A 25,769-nucleotide genomic window follows, 5' to 3' on the forward strand; every position below is an offset into this window, starting at 1 on the left:
ATTAAAGGCAGGAAATAAAGTTAACAACTTTTAGGGGAGAAATTTTTTCTTAGGTGTACTTTTGAAACTTCCAGGTCCACAGTCATGGTAACTAGGGGAAGAATGTTCCAAAATCAGGGAAAGGGGAAGAGGTCCCATCCCCATCAGGAATATGCAGGTGGGAAACAGGTTTGTTGACTGGCAATACTTATCTGAAGCCCATTTTGCTCTGTGAGAGGTGGCTCCAAGTCAATCTCCTGAAGCTTATAAGAATCTTTTAGTTATTTATGTATTTGAAGGCAAAAGTTCCAGATACATTAGCATGTTAGCATTGTAATTGTTTGTAGTCTGTCCTGAAATTCACATTCTAGAAAAGGCAATAGACTCATGCCTTTGAGCCATAGTAAAAGGTTATGAACTTAAAAATAATTTTAGTTAAAAGTATTAACATTTTTTCCAAAAGACTAGGTGTATACAGATTAAGCAAATGTTTTTAACACAGTGAGAAGCATTTTAACTTTATATGTAGAAGCAACCATAGGGAAATTTAAAATCTTGAACTTGTGACTATGATAACAACAGCCAGTGTTTACAAGAACTAGGTTAATAGCTTATCAGGACTTTATTTACTAATGTTAGAACAGTGAACCTGTTTAAGTATTAATATAACAATAGCATAGTGAGGGAAAATAAGAAAAGGAAAGAAATCTGAAACATTTTATATATCTTAGGTCGTCTGTTTATACCCTCACAAATTATATCCACATACCTCAAAATACTTTTCAGACTCTTGTCACCCAAGTTGCATATCCATAGACCTTTATAACTTGTATTTGCATACTTTAAATTATACATGTATATTTATAGTACATATATATAATTTATATTTATAAAAATGTTTTACTACACTTTTAGCTCCTTAAATCTCATGCTTTTATATCTTTAGACCTTGTATAAGCTTTCTACTATTTTTTAGCCAATTGTTTACCATGATACATAGGTGGTTGATTACTTAATCATTTAATATAAAAAAAATTATTTGAAATAAAGGAATACTAAAAAGGTACTTTGAAATCTGTTTGGTGAGTTCATCTCTTTTTGGAACCTGATAGCAAAGCAAACTGGTTTTATATATTGTAATAGCTTTAGGAAAGTGAGGCCTGTGGCCTGATTTTTACATAAAAAGAGAACTCAAAAGGCAGTTGAATCCTTGCAAGTGGAACTGGGTGTTTGTTACTCTTAAAGCTACAGTAAATTGATATCCTCAAAGACCTGAAAAGGAAAAATTATAACTCTAAATCTAAATGGCACATGTTTCAATTAAAATGACAGAGACCCATTACCTAGACATGTTAACACAGGCTCTGGTGATCCTTTGGGACAGCAGTTGTAGGTCATTGGCTGTCATACAGGACAGCATTTAATCTTTAGCTTTCATAGAGAACAGCATAGGCCTTTGGTTGACAGAACCAGGTCTGAGATTATTTTAATGTAGAAGAGCAAATTAGGAGATTGACCTCACTTTGATCAGGCAAAGTAGGGTGATCAACAAAAGTGTCCACAGTTTGAGCAATGCTCTAGCAACTAGCAAAGCACTGGGCACTTTTAACTCAATGGTTGGCATTACCATAATTCAGAGGGAGTTATCATGCCCCATTTTTTTTTTACTTTTGGTTACCTTAAGGTTTCGCTCTAGGAAGCAGAAGTTCTGTCTATTATTGGAAGCTTAAACATTTTAAATGCTGAGTTTTGAAGACCTCTGAAGCATATATTTTATTAGAAATTTTATTTTTAATGACTTGTTTTAGGCTTAATTTTGAAAACTTGTACAAAAGGCAAAGTAAGGCTTACATTTATAATTAATTATATTAGTATTTGTAATTAATTGTCTTAGTATTTAGTATGACTATAAGTATAATTTTAAACATATTAAAGAACTGATCATTTATAAGGTGAGTAACCCTTAAATTGTATTTCTTAACTACCTTTAACAGTTTTCAATAACCTAATAGCTTTCATAAGACTAGGATTTTATGCTCTATCTCCATAAGTTTTATCCTTTAAAAATAATTATTTTGAGTTATTTTGATCTTCTGGATAAAAATAAAACTTTTCATCATAGAAACAGTTCATAGAGAGACTGGCAATAGTACTAGATTTTTCTATAGTTCACCATGCTTATCAGAGTGGCCTGTGCTGTCACCTAGGGCCATAGTGACATCTAGGCTAGGATTGCTGCTGAGGTCCAAGTCTGGATCCATTGCCTCACAGCAGCCAATGTCTGGGCTGATGGCCATGGCTCCTGTTACCAACCAGGGCCATGCAGATGATTGAGGTCTGGTCAGTCATCTAGATCATGTCAGTGTCTGAGGATCACGCCACTGCTGGGACCAAACTGATCTGGGTGTGTGCTACTCCCACCCGGGGCCATGGAAACCTCCTGTTATGGTCACTGCCTAGGTCCATGTTCAGGTCTGTGACCACATAGTGGCCAGGGACTGGGGTTGTGCCCATGGCTCCTGTTAACACTGAGGGTTCTTGAGATGCCCAGGGACAGTCTGCCTCCTGAGACCAGGTTTGTTCCTAAGACTATGCTGTCACAGGGGCCATACTGATCTGGGTGGCTTGTTCTGCCAACTGAGAAATGGTGACTTCCAGGCCAGAGCTTCTGCCAAGGACTAGGTCTCAGTCTGTGGTCGTGCTGCATCTGGAGTCTATGATGATATCCATGGCCCATATTAGCACACGGGCTCATTGGACCCATGCTGTGCTAAACCTACCCTGCCCTTCACTGATCCTGGGATTGCTACCCCAGCCCACACTAGACACTGCTGCAGGACAATTGGCCCTACCCCTCAGGGGAATGCTTGCCCCAGGACTAGGTAAAGATGGCCCCATAGGTATATACCTCATCTGGGCACTACACTAGTCAGGGACACAGGTAAGCTAACCCTGAGGGTTTGAGAATAAGAGAGCTGACCCCACCCCTCACCTCCGGCATGTGTTGGCATGAGCTGAGAGAAAAGATGTCACCTTGTCCTCACCATCACCTCCTGTGGCAGATGAGAGGGCTGGCCCCTGGTCACAAGAGTCAGAGGACTCACTCTGACTCTCATCTGTGCAGAATGTGTGAGAGTAGGCTCTGCTTCCCATATTGGCAGCACACTAGAGCTGACCGTGCTGTAGGGGATGGAAATGAGCCAGGTCTGAGAGTGTGAGAGAAAGAGAGCAGACCCCAGTGCACCCCATATGACCCCTACAGCTATCAGGAGAGAAGTCCCTCTACTTCTCCTCAACAAAATAGTAGAGCTGGTCCTGCTGGTATGAGTGTGGGTGAACCAAATATGGGGACCTGAGAGCAGGAGACCTGGTCCCATTCCTTGCTTCAGGCTGCATTGGTTGAAGTAGCCAAGGCAGTGCTGGAGAGCTCACCTACGTAGTGAAGATGAGGGAAAGCTGGCAGGCTGATCAACCCAGGTACCACCCAGGTACAGAAGCAGGACTATGAGATTGTCCCCTCCAACATCCAGTGAATCTATGAACTGTTGGAATATGTGAACAGAATGGACCTATAGGTCCAAAACAGGAGGATCTCAATGACACAAGAAAACAGCAGGACATTCCAGAGGAGCCCAATTGAGAGCCCATTATCAGTGGTGTAACAGAAACAAGAGATCTCTAGTCAGACCAATGACCCCAGGCAATGAACACTTGCAAGTAAAGATGAATGAACTAAAGGGGTAACTGTGACACAGTGGACTATAGTACAGCATCCACAACAACATTCTTATTTTGTTGTTTGTGTTGGTTTTGTTTTGTTTATGGTTTTGGCTTTTTTAGTTTTTTTTTCATTTTAATTTACATAATATCACAGGTCCCCCTGCCTCCCCTTCTCCTGTACCCCACTTCCTCCATCCCCCTCTACACTCCTCAGAGAGGTAAGGCCACCCTTGGGGAGTCAACAAAGTCTAGCATACAAAGTTGAGGCAGTACCAAGCATCTCCACCCTGTGTCAAGGTAGAGTCAAGTATCCCACCCTAGGGAATACTTTCCAAAAAGCCATGCAGAAGGGATAAATTCTGGTCCCACTGTCAGGGGTTCCTACACTGATCTAGCCACATCATTGTCACGCAAATTCAGAGGACCTAGTTCAGTCCCATGCAGGTTCCCTAGCTGGTAGGCCAGAATTCATGAGTTTCCACCAGCTTCAGTCAGCTGTCTCTGTGGTTTTCCCCATTATGATCTTGACATCACTTTCTCCTGTGATCCCTCCTAACTCTCTTCAACTGAAGTCTAGGAGTTCACACTGGTGCTTGGTTGTGGATCATTGCAACTGCTTCCATCAATTACTGAATGTAGGTTTCATGATGACAATTAGAGTAGTCATTAATCTGATTATAGGGGAAGATAAATTCAGTATAAGATTTGAGTTACAACCCAACTCTGTGCCAGTTGCTGGACAGCAGAGAAAACTCCTGCCGGAAGCCCCCTCCCCCACCAAACCCCCCCCATCGGACACTGAAATCTACAATTTCCACACCTGACAATGATACAGACCTGCCTGTGATCCCAGTAACTTCCTGAGGCATGGAAACCAAACTGCCAGCTCTCATTGGACCAAGAGAGGATTCCTGAGACCCTGAGACACAGAATCTGTTAGCTCTGACTGGACCAAGAGTGGCTCCATGAGTCGCAGAAGCATCTAGCTTATGTTAGGCAAAGAACATGAGCCGGCTTTTTGCAAGGTGTAGCCTATGGTGAGACACTGTGTAGCCTTGGTGCAGGGAGGAGGGGCTTGGACCTGCCTCAATTGATTGTACCAGGCTCTGCTGACTCCCTAGGAGAGACCTTTCCTTGGAGGAGGTGGGAATGGGGGGTGGATTTTGGGGGATGGCTGGGGATGGGAGGAGGGAGGACAGGAGAGTCTGTGGTTGATATATAAAATCTCTTAATAAAAAAATTTAAAAATTAAAAAAGATTCGTGTTACTTTGTTCAAAACAAATTAAAAGAAGAAAAGAAGCCCAAGAGAAAGCACAAGAATCAGAGACCCACTCATTCAGTCACCTAGGATTCACACAAAGACACTAACCTGAGAGCCAAAATACAAATACAAAGGACCTGGTCCTGTTCCATGCAGGTCTTGTACAAGTTATCTCAGTCTATGAGTTCATATGAGCTTTAGACATGTTGATTTAGAGGGGCTTGTTTTCTTGTCTTCTAACCACCCTGACTCTTACAATCTTTTTCCTCCCCGCTGTGAGGAGGCCTGAGCTCTGAATGGAGAGATTTATTTAGTGCTGGTTGTTTCAAGATTTCTCACCTTCTTTACAGTATCTGGTGGTAGATCTCACTAGTTGTACCCATATACTGTAGGAGCAAGCTTCTCTGATGACAAGGGAAGAGACACTGGTTTTTAAGTAGAGCAGAATATCATTAGGAGTCATCTTATCACTACTTTTTTCTTTTCCTAAATCTGTATTACTTAATTTTATCCTATGTCTCTGTGTTATCTAGACTCAGGGTCTTGAGCATGTAAGCAGTGTAGGGTAAGTTCTATCTTGTGAGGTGGGACTTAAGTCAAATCTGTTATCTGTTGTTACTAGCTTTTTGTCACCATTGCCCCAGCATATCTTTCAGGCAGTACAGCATTGTGTGTATAAGGTTTGTCATTGGCCAAGTGTTTACATTTCACTTTTGTGAGCTTACAGAGTATTTCCTATACCAAATACAGTGGAACATGGGAGAAAAGCCTCTATGTAGGAACTGGCTTGATGTCTCCATCTTCAATGAGTTCTGTAGGTGCCCTCAGCAACGGAACCTTGCTGTCAGTGTGTGGAGAGCAATCTTTACTCTTAGCAACCTCCTGGTTTTTTTCTGGATCCCTGTGAGTCACTTTTGGCCAACAACACAATTTGATGTAACCCAATCCGCATACTAAAAATCTTCACTTGGTGAAAAAAGATGAGCAATTGGGACTCTGTTATGGTGACATTTTATTTGTGCTGAAATGTGATTTTTATTTGTATGTTAATAGATATGTTTGCCTGAAGATCAGAGGTCATAGCAAGCAGGAATAGCAGTCAGGCAGTGGTAGTCCTTGCCCTTATTCTGATCACATGGCAAGCAGAGTCTCTGTGTGGTCAAGGACACAGCCAAGAGTGGTGAGAAGAGCCTTTAATCCCACTACCAACCATAGCGACCTGGAGATCTGTACAGACAGGTAGTGATGAGGAAGTCATGTGGTTGGGGTTAGAGCCAATGAGAAACTAAACAGAAAGGCAATAAAGACACAAGTCAGGCAGAAAGAAATTCTCTCTGGGGAAGCTACAGAGGCAAGGTGGTAAGATAAGGTAGTTTTGACTCTCTGATCTCTTTGGGTATTTAACTCTGTATCTGGCTCTGTGTTTCTTCTCTACCAAGACTGTTTAGAATTTTGTCTACACTCTGTGTACTGTAATATTGACAATTTCATTAAAATACCTTTATGTACATATATATTTGAGGAAGTTTAAACTGTAATAAGGTTCTACACTAACCTTCAAATGGCTCTTGATTTTAGATATTTCTCTCCATATTCTCTCCCATAACATCTTGATTCTCCCATTCTAGCCCACTACCCTTAGCCATCCCTAACTGTCTATTCAATATTACTTTCATAACAAGATCAACTATTCCCCCCAGTCCCTCATCCTACACACACTCTCTGTGGTTCCAACAATTGTAACTTTGTTATCAATGACTTCACAGCTAATATCCATATACAAGCAAGTATATGCAATATTTATCTCTCTGATTCTAGAATAGCTTACTCGGTGTGATTATTTTTCTCATTCCACCCATTTTCCTGCAAATTTCATGGTATCACTGTTTTATCAGCTAAATAATACTCCATTATAGAAATGCTCCACATTTTCTTCATCTATTCTTGTTTAGGAGAATCCATGTTGGTTTTTAAATTCTCACTATTATTAATGGACTAACAAGGAACATAAATCAGCAAGTGTCTTAGTGGTAGGATAAACATCCTTTGGATATATAGTCTAACATGGTTTAGCTAGATCTTGAGGTAGACTGATTGCCGTCTTCTAGACAAACTGCCACACTGTTTTTCATAGTGACTCTGTGGTTTTGCACTCCTACCAGCAATGTACAAGTATTCTTACTTCACATTCCTGCCAGCTCTTCTTTCCCTTGTGTTGTGGATCTTTGCCATTTGACTAGTGTAAGATGAAATCTAAGTGTAGACTGGATTTGTAATGATATGACTGCTAATGATGGTGAACTTTTCTTTAAGTGTTTCTCAGCCATTTGAGATTCCTCTTTCTCATTCTGAGGGCTACTGTATTGTCTGAATGACATTGTCTTTGCCATGCAGAAGCTTCTCAGACAGACAGACAGAAAAACAACATTCAAGCAGGCAAAGAATATACTCATACAACAGACAGTAAAGATACTTCTTCCTATCATGAATATTGCAGGTCATATTTCCCATATGTCTGGAATAATCTCTGTATATGAAAAACTGTTTTTGACACAAAATCCATTTGGAATATTTGATGTAATCCAAGTCAACCACTACAAATGGTAATCAGAGCTTGTTATGTAATTTGCCTAAGAGGAATTGTGTCTGTGAGCTTCATGTCCAATTACATAGATCTACTCATAATGGATATGGAGCAGAATTATCATGAATGAAATTATTATCCCTTAATTATCCCCTGGACTTAGGAAATCATATGCAGAGCCCCAGGCCAGAGAGTGACTATACAACCCATAGAGACAAACAGTATACTCAAAAGACATGTACTGAGATTTCTGAAAAGTATTACAGCCCTTCGCAGTAACTATAATAATAAAAAGAGACACCTGCATGGGTTCATGAATAATTGATACATGAGTTTCTTCCTGACTCTCCATGCTGCACTTTGCTCAGGCTCTCATCTCAGCTACATTACAAAGATGTTGTCTTTGATCTTTGTCTTCCTGATCCTGAAGCCTCCTTTCCTTCTCTGCAGTTTGACTGACCCTGTGTGCTTTTTCAGAATGAAAGACAAGAAAAACCCAGAAGGAGATAAAGACACTGATTGTTCCTTTTTCATTTATACAGAACATGGAAACATGAAGAATGATTACTTCAGTGGAAAACTAGATAAGCAGTAAGTGCCTCTTTCACTTATTAATTTTTGTTTATCATGGTAGATGATACATTCAAGGGTTGCAGAGAGGTAAGCCATTACTCTCTGTGTCTTCTTTCTGTCTTTTCCTCCCCCTGTTAGGACATTACCCAAATTTATTTCATGTTTACTGAAGGTTATTGTCCTGTTTCTGATGGTTTTGGGGATTAGCTTGTTTGTATTTTTCAAGTCACAGATTCCAGGCTGAAAACTGAATGAATGATCAATGCTGTCAATTTTGTTTTAGAGACAATATTTTAATATGACAGTTCCCAACTGGTGTCATGTGATGTCCCTCACAAACATGATACTAAACACTTCCTTTAGTTTATATCATAGAGGCTACAATAAAGTGGTCTTTCTTTTGTCTGCTACTGTTTTTTATTGTTTTTTCATCAGCACACAATGACCAATTCCTACAAAGTGGACCTTTGTGTGTTTGCGCTGACATTTAGTTATATATATTAAAAAGGTGCAGAGATATTTTTCAAATAATCTATTTGTCATAATTTTACAACTGTTGTGTTCTTTGACTCCTGCAGCTGAAATCAGATGTGGAAAATCAATATCTGTTCCCTATGAGAGTTTTATGCTGTCTTTTCCTTTACATTCGGGTACATATGCACAGCCACATTTTTGTTGAATAAACAATATCAGAACTTTTTTTAAAGTTCTATGTAGAAACACATGAACCATCCATTTAGAGTACTCCAGTAGTCAATTTGTTTATTTGCTAGAATAGAGGATGCCCCTGCAAGCAATGATTTACTATTTTCTTTTGAAAGTGCTAGAATAAAAGGTGTTGTCTGTGATAGTTACTAACAGTTGAGAGAGAAGTACTAAGGTAACAAGTTCATCCTAATTTCTCTAGGCTGAAGCCCATTTATTGATTAGAAATTGTCAGGTTTCATTTTGCTGAATATGTTTTCTTTTATTAAATTATTCCACATTTAAATCTCTTTCTCCTCTTTCCATAATTATATTAAATAAATTTATTTATTATGAGGATAAGTGTACTACACAATAATTGATTTATATTTTTTTCCATAATTTTCCCTTCTCAATGAGGTTACTGGTTGAGGAAATGGTTACAATGTCTCTTGGGTTTTATAAGGAAATTGTCAAAAATAACATTCTAAATTTGGGTAAAATCATATTTCTAGATGTGGCATTCTATATGTGTGAAAATCATCACATGAAGTTTTCAGTTTCAGAAAAATGTTATGTTCAGTTTTTAATACCATATCTTAGTAGGACATTCAAAACAGAGGAGAAAGTTTGTGACTGTATTACAAAATAGAAAAATCTCAGAACAAATTAAAAATCACAGTAGAAGTGACACAATATCCTATGTGTTGATCATTCATATGTTTATCAAAAATACCCTTAGGTTTAAAGGAGAATGTGGAACAATGAGCAAGTAATTATATAATATTGCCGTAGAAAAGTAATATTCATGGTAATATGGAACATGGAGAAGATGACCCAGACATCCAAATGTTCAGACACAAATGAGGAAAAGTGAAAGGCAAGTTGAGTAGAATTTGAAAAAAATGTTCACCATTGCCTATATCATGTCTTCCATAAGCCTATGATTATCTCCACATTGTAGGCAGGCTGTGCCTTGAAAGTAATAGAGAAGATATTTTTAATTCATATTATTCACTTTCAAATTTCATCAGCTAATGAATTAATATGCTTCAGTAATGTGACCTCCTATTTTAAGACATTGAGGAATTTTATGTCTGAAATTCTGGCACTTGAAATACCACAGACATTCTACCTCTATGCTTACATATTTATATAACACAAGATGAGAGAAGTCCAGAGAAATGTTCTAATTTCTCCTAACTTATGAGTAATAAAGAAAATGGCCAAGCAAATGTTTTCTTCCTAGACTCATTTGTTTGGATTTTTATTAATAAAAAGTAATCAATTAGTATAGAAACTTTCTCATGGAGGCATAAATGCCTCACATGTAAAACAATGGTCCTGATCATATCCTGAATTTTCTTCATATACTTCTATCCTCATTACAGACTGGATATTTTGTATCTAAATTTCTATTAAGTCTTTTTTATTATGTAGCAAACATGTTTCCAGATTACTGTATGTTTCTCTTCCTGTATTGTGATTAAACAGCAGTTTTTGTTTTATGGCTACTCAATATTATTTTCTAAGCAATATTTGGTTGGTTCTACCATGATTATAAACAAGATATCACATTTGATAAAACAAATGTATTTATAGAATAAAATATGAGTTATTAATGCACTTACATGGTTTATTGTCTAAATAAATAAATATATAATATAGATCATTATGAATAAAATATGACATTCTGAAACATGGCCAGGCTGAATGAGATTCAGCAAAATTAAACACATATTCATCATCTTAAATAAGGCTCTTCTGTGGAAATATAAATTGGTATTATGAAGAGACATTCTGCCTATGTACCTATTTGTAAAATCTTTAAGGTATTGTTTAGCTATATGTGAATAGCATGGTTAACATGAATTTTAAGGGAAAATACAATATCATTCATATTTTGTTTGACTATTTCTACTAGTGTCCTGTGCCATCATAGTGAACATAGAAGAGAAGTGACAGTCCATTCATTTATTTTCATATGCTTTATAGAACATCAGAAATTTACTTTGTGGCAAGTTAGAGAATTTAATATAAATTTACTGCATATGTATTTGTCATAACTTAAAAATGAATAGTATGTTCCATTAGTTTGCTAAATTCTATGGATCTTCATAGCTATCATCAGATGTAATTTATCAGAAGGATTGTTTGTTTTTGCAGTTCCTGGCCCTTTTACAACATTTCTGATATGAATGAGCACTTAGGGGTGTCATTTAACAAACAAAATTTCAATTATTCCAATTCCTCTGTTGACATTCATAATCACAATTTCTCTGTGACTGAGAAAAGGATTCTTCTTGTGGTATCATTTATTCTTTATGAATTGGAATTTGACTGACATAAGAAAGAAAAGTAATGTTATTATATATATTTATTATCTATATTTCCAATGATGTTGGAGATTAGATATGAGGGATATCTAAATGTTTGTCCTGCATATTATTGATCTTCAGGTCAGCATTGTTTGTATATAACAGGAAATTAAGTAATTGGTATGTGTACCCTCCGCTGGAATTAGGATCAAGATTTCGCCTATAATTTTCTACTATTTGCCCAAATCATGTTGAAACTATTCTAGTCATACATGTTTCCCATATGAATGTATAGTGATGAGAGAGAACCAAAGCAATCAATCAATCTCCATACAGATTTAGTCAAATCACGAAACCGTGAGCCTACCTGAAAAATGCAGGAAGGATTCAATTATTTTCTCACGTAACTACACCAGCTTTTGTTGTCTATTTAAAATTTTATTGCTCATTTGAAGATTTCATGGAATGCATTATGATCATATCCATGCACTTCCAATAACTTCCCTCATCCATGACTCTTTCTTCAACCACCCTACTTTGTCTCATTTTTCAATGCATCACAAGTCTAATTTGTACTGTCCAATTTCTCTTGAAAAAATGGCTTTCCATTGGAAAATGTTTAACCATCAAAGTACTATAATCTTTTTTTTAAAAAACTAAAAACTGGCCTTCATATTTCAGTTATCTATCAATTGGCAATATTGTTCTAGTTTCTAGTCATCTTCTATGTGGAGAAAACGTTGGAGTAAGTTTTTTTCTCCTTTCTAAATATAGTGATTTTTTTTTACAGAAAGATAAGTGACTTGTGACTAAATAGAACATTCAAGTTAAAAAGTTCACAATGCTACTTCACTTCCATAGATAATGTGCTGTGTCCCAGAGAAAAACCTCATCTGATAAACTCCAGATTTTCCACAGATTAAAAAGAAAAACAACAACTGATAAATAGAGGCTTCCCAAGCAGATAAGAAAAGGTAGCATCATTGATGATGGCACAAAGTAGCAGTGGGTACTTTTTGAAATGTAAAGAAGTAAACCTTTGAAGATTTTATATAGAAAACTCTAAATATAAAATTATTGAATAATATAATTGTTCATTTAAGTTGAACTATGATTCCAAAGGGGGAAGGCACAAATCTCAAATAGCTAATTTGTTTTGGGCTTTTGTTTTTGTTTCTGTTAAGATATATTTTATGGTCCACTTGTTTAAAATAATGAATGAAACATACAAAGAACTGTGCATCTATCACCATAGTCAAGTTCAAAATACAGAGCATTTCAATAGGAATCATGAATAATGAACGGTTCAGATGTCATCATTTTATCCCATCATTCCTACCTATTCCTGAATCTACATTCTATCCCATAGAGTTCCATTTGGTCTTTTATTTTGAATGAGATAATCTGCTTTTTGCTCTTTTATGCTTTTTTTTAACCTAATATAATATTTTCACAGAGCTATCTACACTACAGCACAGATCACACTTAAATCCCCTGCATTTTTTATTGAAAATTTATTTTTCATACATTATATTCTGATTATAGGTTTCACACCCCCAACTCCTCTGAGATCCTCTGCACCTCCCCTCCTATCTGAACCCACACCCTTTCTTTCTCTTGATGGAAAACAAAGAGTCTTCTAATTAATTGTTAGAAAATAAGATAAAACAAAACAAACAAATTAGAATAGGTAACACAATCAGACAAACAGAAGTAATAAAAAGAATGAGATACAATATAGATAATAAGAGAATCACATTCTTTTTTTTTTTTTTTTTGGTTTTTCAAGACAGGGTTTCTCTGTGTAGCTTTGCGCCTTTCCTGGATCTCACTTTGTAGACCAGGCTGGCCTTGAACTCACAAAGATCTGCCTGCCTCTGCCTCCCGAGTGCTGGGATTAAAGGTGTGCACCACTACCGCCTGGTGAGAAACACATTCTTAGGCACAGGAATCCCATAAAAACACAAAACTGGAAGACATAACACAAATCCAAAGGACTTTAAAGTTAAAATAACTTTTAAAGCCCTGAAAAATAAATTATTATACATGAAGCTTCACAGATACCATTTAGACTTTTTTACCATATAATGCTGAATCTTGGATCAGCCCCAAAGGGAAATGTGTGTCCTCAGGGAGACAGTGTTGGAGAGAACTAAATTTTTGTTTTCAAGCAGATAGGAGATATCTCCTGAGCTTAGGATAGGAGCTTTTGTCCAATTTTCCACTGAGCAAACCGACTCCATTTGGCACTTATGTGTGCAGATTTTGTAAATACTGCCTCAGCTTCTGTGAGGTCATGTGCATCAGTCCTGTGATTAGTATGCCATATTTATTTTGTGTTCTCAATCCACTCTAGCTCTTAAAAATCTTTCTACCTCTTCTGCCTTGGAGTTCCTTGAGCCCTGTGGGAAGTGGTGGTGCATTTAATGGAGAAACAATATGTAAAAGTGGCGCAAGGTCTCTCACTCTCTGTACATTGACCAGCTGTGGGTCTCAGTATTTATCTATGTATGCTGGAAGAAAAAAATTTTCTGAAATGTCTGAGTAAAGAATAGATCAATAACTGTAGTAGAATGAAATTAGGATTCATTTTATGGCTTTGTTCTGTTTCAGAGCAGTAGTCTTTGGTTTTCCCCTAGGTCCCTGTCTTATCTGTTGTCAGGTTCTTGGCCAGCACTGCAGTGTCAGACATGTATTTGATCCCTTGGAATGGACCTAAACCATGTCAATTATTATTTGGTTACTCCCACCAGCTTTGTGCCACTGTTTCACTAGCACATCTTGCAGACAGTCCCCATTGTAGATGTTTAGGTTTGTGTTTACCTTGCTTGTTTTTCAGAGAACTTTGAGTACTATGGGCAGTAGTTAGCAGGCATAAATGCTCTAGTTAGACACCAGCTTGATTTCTTAATCTTCACTCAGCTGTGTAGGTGTCATCTTTAGCCATAGGGCCTTATCCTCATTTTATAGACAGGAGCCTAGAGCCTTGGTAATAGCCTGTGTTTTTGAAGGGTCCCTTTGGGGCAGATTTGGCTTAATATTCAATAAAATGTAACCCATTCTCGGTGCTGTAAGCTTCCTTTGTTTACAAAACTTGTCTGTACAGTTGGGGCTTGATCTCAACTGTTATATCTCAATTTCATTTAGGTTGTCTTTGTAGATGCATTTATTCTAGGAATATTGTACTATTTTAGATTTCCATCATATGAACATGGGCCAAAAAAATGTCTTTATAGTATGATGTAGAGTCCTTTGTGTGCATGAACTAGAGTAGTATGCTAAACATTTATGTCAGCTAGACACAAGCTAAAGTCATCTGAGATGAGGTACACTCAGTTAAGATAGTATCTCCATGATATTGGTTGTGGGCATGTCTGTGGAACATTTTCTTAATTAGTGATTGACAGGGAAGGGCCCAGCCCATTGTGGGTCATGCCATCTCTTGGCTTGTGATCCTACTGTCTATAAGAAAGCAGGCTGAATAAACCATGAGAAGAAAACCAATAAGTATCACTCCTCTATGGCTACTTCAACAGCTCCTTTCTCTAGTTTCTTACTCTGTTGAAGTTCCTGTCCTGACTTTCTTCTTTCGTGAACAGGGATATGGAAGTATATAGTAAATATACTCTTTCCCTATTAGCTTCCTTCTTGGTCATGGTGTTTCACTGCAGGATTAGAAATCCTAAGACAGGTCAGATATCTGGATCTTGAAGTAGATCTCTTACAAGCATCCCAAGGAACTACTTCACTGATCTTCATAATGCTCTACAAGTTTGCATTCCCACAAGAAATGGGTGAGTCTTCTCATTACTATGCATTCTTGCAGCACAAACTAGCATTTGTTTGATTGATGTTGGCCATATTAAACATAATTGGATAAAATTTCAAAGTACATTTAACTTAGGGTACCCTGATGAGTAAGGATCCCTTCTCATTTTCCAGTCTGCAACTCTGTCTTCATGCTGGTGGAGTTTTTTTTTTTTTTTGCCATACAAAAGCTTTTCAATTTTATGAGGTCTCATTTGCATATTGCTATTTTGGTACTTTTGCTATCAGTGTTCTGTTCAGAAAAAAAAATTACTGTAACCATGAGTTCAAAACTATTCCCTAATTTTCTCTTTTAAGAGATCTAGCATATCTGGTCTTACACTGAGGTCTTTGATCCACTTGGAGTTGAGTTTTGTGCTAGGTGATAGGTATGGACAAATTTGTGTTCTACTCCATGTATCCATTCAGTTACTGTCCTTTCACTTTCTAAAATACATGATTTTTAAATTATTGTCTAGTTTATATTATTTGGCATAATAGTATTTCACAGATAAGTAATTGTAGTGAATGAATGGGAGAATTCAATATTAAAAAGGCATATTCATCTCCAGTATAGAACAGCAAGGGCCTAGACAATGTGACATAACTTCATTTCTTTCTGAAAGAGATAATTGTAAGATATACAAGAATAAGACACTGCCAAAAAAACTGATTCAAACATGAGCATTAAAATATTATGGGAAAAATAATCATTCCATCAGTTCCATACTAGCTTCACAGCCACATGTCTGTCTAGTTACTTGAATATGTATTTAGTCACAAAGCAATACAGAAAATATGGATGAGGCTAACACAATCTGGGTGTCCAGCTCCTAGAATTGCTCCAGGGATGTAAATAGAATGCCTTCAGAGTAGCAGGATCTTAAGAAACTTCTTTATCTGAGAGTCTATAGATAGAATAAGTTTCTGTCTATTTGAGGGAATCAGACTCACATACAAGATATGAGTGTCATGCTCTTTATTTTCTCTACACCTTCAATTCTCTCTCCGGTTGCAATTCTCTTGCTCCCTTTGTCCTACACAGGTATATACACATTTAACAAGAGGCTCTTTGCAATAAAAATAAAAGATACAAAAGCATATCTGAAAGTCATAGCACATGAGTAAATGAGTAGCAGCAGAGTCATTTACCATGGCAATGCATAGGTCCCAAATGTAAAAATATATTTTCTTATCCTGTTTGTGGACCCTAATCATAAGGAAGTGACTTGTAACTATATATTCAAGGCTGAGGGGCCAGACAATCTTCTGTAGCCCTGGCTCATTGTGAAAAATTTTCCATGTAAAGCTGTTTCTCTCTTGACTTGGTTAATTGATTACTTGTTATTTGGGACCTAAATAATAAACAGGTAGTTAGCTGAACCTTGAATTTTGTTCATAAAATGAGGCTAGAAGTTTGTACAAAGTGTTAATTACCAAAGAATTTAGTAGGGAGTGAATGTTGGTCTCTGTTATCAATGGGGTGTAGCTAGAGAAAGTAGCATAGTATTTTAGTATGCTTTGTGATTAATAACCAAGGTTAGACATCTACAACTCTATCTTTGTGTATATCTGTAATGCTTAACTTATGGTCCATTTTCAGAAACATTCAGTCTAGTTTGAATTTGCTCTCAGGCCCAAAGTCAGCCAATAGTATGTAGCTCCTCTTAGAACTGAGAAGAAATTGCTGTTTTCTTTATGCTAGTCTGGGCTAGTGATAAAAAAGAGGGCCTAAGTGCCTTATAATTGCTGTGGGATGGTCTGTATGTCAAATGTGTTGCTCTGATTGGTCAATAAATAAAACACTGATTGGCCAGTAGCAGGCAAGAAGTATAGGTGAAACTAACAGAGAGGAGAATTGAGAGACAGGAAGGTGGAGGGAGACACTGCCAGCCACCGAAATGACAAGAAGCATGTGAAGATGCCGGTAAGCCATGAGCCATGTGGCAAGGTATAGATTTATAGAAATGGGTTAATTTAAGATGTAAGAACTAGATAGCTAGAAGCCTGAGCCATTAGTTAAAATAGTTTAAATAATATAAGCGTCTGTGTGTTTATTTTATAAGTGGGCTGTCAGACTGCTGTGTTTGGTGGGACCCAGAGAGAAAACTCTCCAGCTACATATAATCCTGGTAGAATAATGAGAATTATACAACTTAATGAGAAGTCATCTTTCGACCATCCATAGATATATGTGCCCATAATATTGAGATGTAATACGGAGATTACATATACACATCAGATGAGATTATCCTTTACTATAGCATGAATCTTAAAAGGTCTTAGTAATAAAATCAAACCTGGAGCCAGGTACTGGGGTGAACAATGAAATATCAGAAAGACAGAACAGGCCACAGCTAACCTCACACTGCCAACTTCTCATCTGAACTTGTTTCCTCAAACTACAAGCCTCTTTGTCCTCATCCAAATGGATCTCATCTGAACTGCTACTAACAGCCTGAAAGCTTCACAGGACTCTAGTTCCTGGTCCTCATGTCTTAAATAACTTTCTGCTTCCTGCCATCACTTCCCCAGATTAAAGGCCTGTGTCACCAAGCCTGGCTGTTTCCAGTGTGGCTTTGAACTCACAGGGACACAATATCACCGCACATTAAAGTTCAGGTATTGGGGAAATATAGTGATATTTTGTTCCCCAATATACTGTGCACCCTAATAAACTTACCTGGGGTTAGGAAACAGAACAGCTGTTCTGTTCCTATAACAGCTGTTCCTAACTCTATATTTAGTTAGGAAACTAAATATAGAGACCAGAAAATGATGGGGCGCACACACACACACACACACACACACATACACACACACACACACACACACACACACACACACACACACACACACACACACTTTTAATCCTAATATTCCACAGGCAGAGATCCATCTAGATCTCTGAGTTCAAAGCCACACTGTAAACAACCAGGCATGGTGACACATGCCTTCAATCCCAGGAAGTGATGGCAGGAAGCAGAAAGGTATATAAGGCATGAGGACCAGGAACTAGAGCCTGGTTAATCTTTTAGGCATTTAGCAGCCGTTCAGTCTAGATTCATTCAGTTAAGGACTCAGAGGCTTCCAGTTCAAGGACGCAGGATCAGCTGAGAAGCTGGCGAGGTGAAGTCAGCTGTGGTTTGTGTTCTGCCCCTCCGATCTTCAAGTATTCACCCCAATACCTGGCCTTGGGTTTGTTTATATTAATAAATCTTTTAAGATTCATGTTACAGGGAAATAGCATACCTGCTTATGCATATGTGAAATTACAGACACAAGCAACAGTGTCCAGGGTCTGTGGCTCTTTTAGCTGTTTCTGAAGAGGTTCTGCATTAGAGAATTATTTACCTGGTGAGATGACACCTGAACTGTCAGTTGCCATCTGCTGTATACTCTTGGGCCTCTAGTAAAATCATTGCTACCAGCAGCTCTCAGCATGAGGCAATATCTAAAATACTCATAAACACACTGAAATGAGATATTATTAAATAAGATCAAACTCTATACAAAATCTATCAAAACATTTACATCCAATCAAAATATCTTAAATGAAAGAGAGAAGCTAAAGTAAGACTATTACAAGGACATATCAGGACAAGTCTAAAACAACTCAACACAGAGCCTGTTCTGTAATACCAAGCTGAATATATAGATTGAAAAGCAGCATAAAGGTTCATGTAAAGAGGAGGTAATTCATTCCTCACTGGAAGCAGATATACTTATATCCGATCTTATATCACTGAATATTGCAAATCCTCAAATACAAAGTGAAAATAAGAAAGTATGTGAAAGGGAAGAGGGAGTATAAGAATTATTATGCTATTTGCATTACCTATAAATCGCTCAGCCTTTTCAGAGCTCTTGACACAGGCAGGTTTGGCTGCCTAGTCTTCATATCCCTAACAAAGACATATCTTTGTCCAGTTGTGCCTGTGTATAAAAGTATAGCATTCCAGATAGCAGATAATATCCATTTATTTTCCACATGTGTTAAATGTTAGAAGTACAAGATGATGGCATGAGCAGATTCAATGGTAGCCAGCACAATCTTTTCTAGTCCCTGAATGGCATGCATATATTTTATGAAGTTTACAGAAAATAGGATGGAACATTAAGAAAATTCAAAGTAAAAGAATCAATCTCAGCCAGGCAGTGGTGGCGCACGCCTTTAATCCCAGCACTCGGGAGGCAGAGGCAGGTGGATCTCTGTGAGTTCGAGGCCAGCCTGGTCTATAGAGCGAGATCCAGGAAAAGGCGCAAAGCTACACAGAGAAACCCTGTCTCAAAAAAAAAAAAAAGATCAATCTCATTTGGTATGAAATCCACTCACCACCAAAAAAAAAGCCTTTAAGAATCCTAATTTTCACCCATAGGTCACTGAACACCAAAGAAATAGGACTTGTGTCTCTTACTAATGAGACAAAAAAACCCAAGAATTTATTCTCACATTGAGTGTGATTTAAAATTGTCATGTTTGGAACCTAATCTCTCATGAATAATGTGCTCTGTTTTCAGGTTGACACCGAAGAACGTCCACTTGATTTTCTCTCTTTATTTTGCCATGGAAGAGATCAACAGGAATCCTCATATTTTACCAAACATTTCTCTGCTAGTAAACATCAAATGTAACCTGGTTGAGGATAGGATGAAACATGGTCTATCTCCAAAAAGAAGTGAAAACTTCCCTAACTACTACTGCAAAAATCAGAGAAAACATTTAATTGTACTTACAGGACCCATATGGGGAGTTCCTGCAACTTTTGGAGCATTCCGGTACATGTCTAGAACTCCAGAAGTAAGTTGAGGTGCAATAACTTTAATGAAATACTGTCTACTTCAAATTGACTTTCTGAGTACCAAAAAGGTTAAAAGGCAGAGACTGGTTTTATATCTATTCAGTTCTATCAAAAATAAATGCTCACATAAACTTTCAGCAGAAAACATAACAACTTTATCACATAAAGACAGCAGAATTCTGAAACATTTTACCAGAAAACTTATTTTATTTGTAGATTTTGGACAACCACAAAAAATTGGATATGATTTTAATGATGAGGATAAGAATTTGAATTTTCTAACACCCCCAGCATTTGCTTAGTACATGTAGTTCTTAGACCAAATATTATTCATTACATCTTTGTCGTTCATGCTTATGTCCTATGTCCTCTAGCTCTACTATGGTTATTTTCAACCTCTCCTGAATGTCCATGAACAATATCCTCATCTCTACCAGATAGCTCCCAAGGACACATCTCTGCCACTAGCCATGGTGTCCCTACTGGTTCACTTCAGATGGAATTGGGTGGGAGTGATCATTTCAGATGATGACCATGGAATTCAATTTCTTTCTGAATTGAGAGAGAAGATGCAAAGAAACATTGCCTGTTTAGCATTTGTGAGTATTATCGCCAACGGGAATTTATCATTCCTTAAAATGGCTGATAAATACTTTAACCAGATCATGATGTCTTCAGCAAAAGTTGTGATTGTTTATGGAGACAAAGACTCTACTGTACAAGTGAGCTTTATACTATGGCAATCTGTAACAGTTAACAGAATCTGGGTCAGTATGTCACAATTTGATAGAATCACAATTAAAGGAGATTTCTTGCTTAACTCCCCCTATGGGACTCTCATTTATTCACATCAGAATTCTGAGATATCTGGTTTTAAACAATTTATGCAGACAGTGCACCCTTCAAATTACAGTAATGAAATTTCATTTGCTAGACTATGGTGGATTTATTTTAATTGTTCTTTGTCATCCTGTAATTGTAAGAAACTGAAAAATTGTTCCACCACAAATATATTCAAGTGGTTGTTTAGGCACCAGTTTGGAATGTCCATGAGTGACTCAAGTTATAACTTATACAATGCTGTGTATGCTGTGGCCCACTCGCTCCATGAAATGCTTCTGAAACAAGTAGACATATGGTCAGAGAATGCTGGAAAAGGACTGGAATTGGACTCCTGGCAGGTATTTTTCTTGCATTGCATGACCTGTATGGCATTGTGATGACTTTCTTGAAGGGAACCACAGTTTTCTAAATCTAGGCAAACTACAAACTTTTCTTCCAGATGCATATATTTCTGGACTCTTTCACTGCATGAGATGAATATCATGTTAGTGTCATAAATTATGTTACAGGTGATACTGGCACAAGTCTGCATTTTACAATCTTTTGTTTGTTTGTTTGTTTGCTTTTCGAGACAGGTTTCTTTGTGTATCTTTGCACCTTTCCTGGGACTCACTTTGTAGCCCACGCTGGCCTTGAACTCACAGAGATCCGCCTGGCTCTGTCTCCCGATTGCTGGAATTAATGGCATGTGCCACCACTGCCCGGCTGCATTTTACATTCTAAGTGAAGAAATTTTTCCAGAATATTTCAGACACAATCATTAATCTTATGTTTTTAAAATTTGGAAGAAAAATATTTTTTCGTGAATTTCTTAAATGGCAACAAGAAAACGAATGTTTACAAGATTAAAAAGTTGCCCATCATTGTAATACATAGATTCCTGATAATACTAGTAGCACTGCTACTTTTTGAACTGTTAAGGAACACAGTTATCTAGGTTATGATCAAATAACAATATTGCCAGGAAGAAATAGAGAATGCATCCCTAATCTATAAGCATATAACTTAGGGTGTGTGTGTGTTAGAGTATCAACCCCAGTGAGAAAATTTTAACTTTAAAGTGCAGGGAAACTTTATGATTGTATGTAATTACTTTTATTTATTACTGAGTACTTCTAATAAAGTTACATTTTAGGAGAGGCAAATGAAAGTTACTGGCATTATATACTTCACATTTTCTGTCCTACTGTGAAGACATAGTTAAAAGTAAAATAACATATGTGTTTTAGATGTTCTCCTACCTGAAGAACATACAATTTATAAATCCTTCTGGAGATTTGGTGAATATGAACCAAAAGACAAAACAGGATACAGAGTATGACATTTTCTATATCACATATTTTAATCACTTTGGACTTAAAGTGAAAATAGGAAAGTTTTCTGGACAGTTTCCAAATGATCCACAATTGTACATATCTGATGAAATGATAGAGTGGGCCACAGATTTTAGACAGGTAATTTGGTCTTAACTCAAATGATTTACATGTAGCATAAATACTCTAGAAGAGCATGCTTCGTCTTTGAGATGAAGAGTTTGATTTTATTCATTTATTGACTCACTTCCACTCCTCTATATTCTCTGTCTCTCTCTGTCTCTGTCTCTATCTCTGTCTCTCTCTCTCCCTCCCTCCCTTCCTCCCTCCCTCTGTGTGTATATCTCCCTCTCTTTTCTCTTGTGTGTGTTTCACAGTACATAAATCTCCATACATTCGTAATGTTTGTCATAAAATGGATTTTTACTTTATATCATATGCATTTAAAAAGAGAATTTTTAGTGGCTCCTTGTGAATCACTGCAGCTTTTGTAAGTTACATTAAACTCTTTGTTTCTGATTTTCCTCAGAGTCCACCCTCTGTATGCAGTAGGCCTTGCAGTCCAGGACACAGAAAATCCCCTCAAGAAGGGAAGGCTGTCTGTTGTTTTGATTGTGATCCATGTCCAGAAAATAAAATTTCCAACATGTCAAGTAAGGAAATTATTTATCAAAATGATCAACAGATTTTTTTCTCTCATATTTTCATAGTTCTCACAAAGTCCTTTGGGAAAATGGAATACACGAATCTCACTATGAAGTTGAAAGCATCAGTAACACTGCTATTTGAAATACTATACTCTGTCTTTTAAACTACATTTTTGTGTCATTATTCTAGACATATATTCTATGTTCTTGAACATAATATATTTTCTTGACATTACTTTAGAGCACTAACAGTTACTATTGCAACTAATCTCTATCCTAATAGTCAGCATTTTGTAATAAGTTGTATCTACATTTCATTTTATTTGTTTATTTAAGACGTATATACTGTGCATACACATGTTCCTAGTTCCCCCGTTCCCAGTGTTTCTAACAATGAGTATATGTTCAGTGACATTGCACCATGTTTTAGAAACACTCTTTTTTGTACTGTGTGCAAATATAGATCATGCTATGTATAAATATGAGATGTAGAAATATAGAAATGTTATCATTGGTAGTTTTTTTTCAGTTTTACTGTACTTCATAGGTGAGTTTGGATGCCATCATATTGAACTCTGAAATAAAGAGTTTATTATAATATTCATATCAAATAAATCAAAGAGACTTTTTTAATTATAGAGGTGATTTAATCTAATTTGAGGTACGGAAACTGAAAACATCGTTTTGGTAGTGTATCAGGTAACAGAAAGGTAGAATTAATAATGGTAGTAGTGATAAGAAATAGCTAAATACTTAACTGACAGTTTCACTTAGAGCCAGACCACCATGTAAATGATTCTATATAAGTTAAACTTGAGGATTACAAAAAATTATAGTGCAGGTTTTTAAAAATTACACAAAAATAATAAACATATTTGAATATAAAACCCAGGATATAATGTGAGAAAGCAAACTACTTGAATAAAATAATGTACAAAAAAAATAAAAATTATTTAATTCAAATGATACATATATATATATATATATATATATATATATATATATATATTCCAAATTAACTGATCAAATCTTGACTTTTGTGTTGGTTAAAGACAAGCTATTACTTCCTAATATATTAATGTGTCATGTTTTGTGAGTACTAGGGAAAAACTAAAACTGAAAATACTTCCCTTCCTATACTAGACATGGATGATTGTGTGGAGTGTCCAGATGATCAGTACAGCAATGCAAAACGAACTCACTGCCTCAAAAAAGTTGTGACCTTTCTGGCTTATGAAGATCCCTTGGGAATGTGTCTGGCCAGCTTGGCTCTGTGTTTCTCTTCTCTTACAGCTATTGTACTAGCTATCTTTTTGAAACATCAAGATACACCCATAGTTAAGGCCAATAACCGAGTTCTCAGCTATGTCCTCCTTATCTCCCTCATATTTTGTTTTCTCTGTCCCTTGCTTTATATTGGTTATCCCCATGTGGCTACCTGTATCTTGCAGCAGACCTCGTTTGCAATTGTCTTCACTGTGGCTGCCTCCTCTGTCTTGGCTAAGACAATTACTGTGGTACTAGCATTCAAAGTCACTGTTCCAGATAGAAGAATGAGATGGCTGCTGGCATCAGGTGCACCTAACTTCATCATTCCCATCTGCACTGTGATCCAACTGATTATCTGTGGAATCTGGATGGGAACTTCTCCTCCATTTGTTGATGAGGATGTACATGCTGAACATGGCCATATTTTGATTGTCTGCAACAAAGGTTCAGTTATTGTCTTCCACTGTGTCCTGGGATATTTGGGCTCACTTTCCCTAGTAAGCTTCACTGTAGCTTTCCTGGCCAGAAATTTGCCTGACACATTCAATGAAGCCAAGTTCCTGACATTCAGCATGCTGGTGTTCTGCAGTGTCTGGATCACCTACCTCCCTGTCTACCAAAGCACCAAGGGCAAGGCTACAGTAGCTGTGGAGATTTTCTGTATTTTGGCCTCAAGTTCAGGGCTACTTTTTTGCATCTTTGCCCCGAAGTGCTACATTATTTTGTTCAAACCACAGATAAATTCTTTTCATAAGGTCAGGAAAAGACACATTAAAACTGAAAATATCCATTAAATATAACGAACTTATTTCCTACAACAGACATTCCTACAATATCACAAGCATCCTTTCTGCTAACCAAATTTTATGTCAAAGTAAGAATGTAGAAAACAAACTGCATAATAAAGTTTGAACACAAAATCTGGATTTCACTTTCTTGTAATGTCATTTCTACATATGTATTTCTACTTTTTGTTATTTTTTATTATTGATTTGTGTAGTATCTGTGTATTGGCATGAAAACTTCACATTATTTCATTTGACTGTATTTTTTAACTACAAATTATGTGTTATTCATACATTCCAAAAAACATTGGCATGTAGAGTGTATATACAAACAAGATTTAATTATGAAAACCTTCATATTGATTTAGGATTGTAAAGAAAGCTACCAAAAAGTAATTAAATTACATTCTATATAAGGGTATAGAGCAGAACATGGGATAATACAAATAATAATGCTAGGAGATATATAATGCTAAATGCTTTCTGATTTAATTTTAAACTTGAATAATAGGAAGATATTTCATGTCTTTATTTGTAAGGCTATTGAATATCTCAAGGCTGGGCATGGAAAAGGGCTCATTGTTAGTTTGCTAAGTGATCACAGTGATCAAATGCCTTTTTTAATATTTATGCTTATATCTAGAGACATAGGCTGCTCTCTACCTTGGTCATAAAAGCTTTTTTATGTAATTGAAGTCAAGGGAGAAATGCATAATAGTTTAAAGTCTTGAGAAGAACAGACTAATTGCCCTGACCTAAATAGGACACCTAACCAAATCCTCTCATCATCATGGCTTAGGAAGCATCTTGGAATAGGTGGTAGAAGGATTTAAGAGACAACTACAGCTAAGTAGTTCTGGAAATGCCATCTTTATAGCAAGATGTTTTCCTGTATTTCTGGTACTTGACAAAATCTCCACAAGAACAAACAATTGAAAATACTGGCAAAGTCTCAGTAGGTCTTCTTTAGGATCCCACCCCAACACACTGGTGAGCTACAGGCAGTTGATAGTGCCTGTGGGAGGAAAACTTTTTTGAGGTTGTGTTTTTTGTTAGGATTCTAATAAATGACCCTAAACTCATGCACATCTTACCATCACTAACTGAGCTTACTGTGTTATGAAAATCAACAGCCAAACTTCTGGGAGAAGGGTCTCTTTCGGTCAGGAGAATGTTGTTTGGA

At 36.8% G+C, this 25,769-nt stretch overlaps 1 protein-coding gene across 1 annotated transcript; it reads left to right on the forward strand.

Annotated features, from left to right (window-relative positions):
• Positions 1 to 7,936: 7,936 nt before the first annotated feature.
• On the forward strand, positions 7,937 to 24,595 carry LOC128094393 (vomeronasal type-2 receptor 116-like). Its single transcript, XM_052712752.1, has 6 exons — positions 7,937 to 8,136; positions 19,449 to 19,728; positions 20,104 to 20,910; positions 21,802 to 22,026; positions 22,415 to 22,538; positions 23,676 to 24,595. Exons 1-6 carry the CDS (start codon positions 7,940 to 7,942, stop codon positions 24,593 to 24,595), a joined length of 2,553 nt encoding a protein of 850 aa, XP_052568712.1. The 5' UTR covers positions 7,937 to 7,939.
• Positions 24,596 to 25,769: the final 1,174 nt, after the last annotated feature.

Source organism: Peromyscus californicus, unplaced genomic scaffold (genome assembly GCF_007827085.1).
Source record: "Peromyscus californicus insignis strain IS unplaced genomic scaffold, ASM782708v3 Scaffold_4__1_contigs__length_199733344, whole genome shotgun sequence".
Classification (NCBI taxonomy): domain Eukaryota; kingdom Metazoa; phylum Chordata; class Mammalia; order Rodentia; family Cricetidae; genus Peromyscus; species Peromyscus californicus.

Bases quoted from the DNA above. Each gene is read 5' to 3' on its own strand.
- LOC128094393 (XM_052712752.1), top strand. From the start codon at position 7,940: ATGTTGTCTTTGATCTTTGTCTTCCTGATCCTGAAGCCTCCTTTCCTT. The intron at 19,729-20,103 runs GTAAGTTGAGGT...TATGTCCTCTAG, and splicing joins ACATGTCTAGAACTCCAGAA to CTCTACTATGGTTATTTTCA. The intron at 22,027-22,414 runs GTAATTTGGTCT...GATTTTCCTCAG, and splicing joins GGGCCACAGATTTTAGACAG to AGTCCACCCTCTGTATGCAG.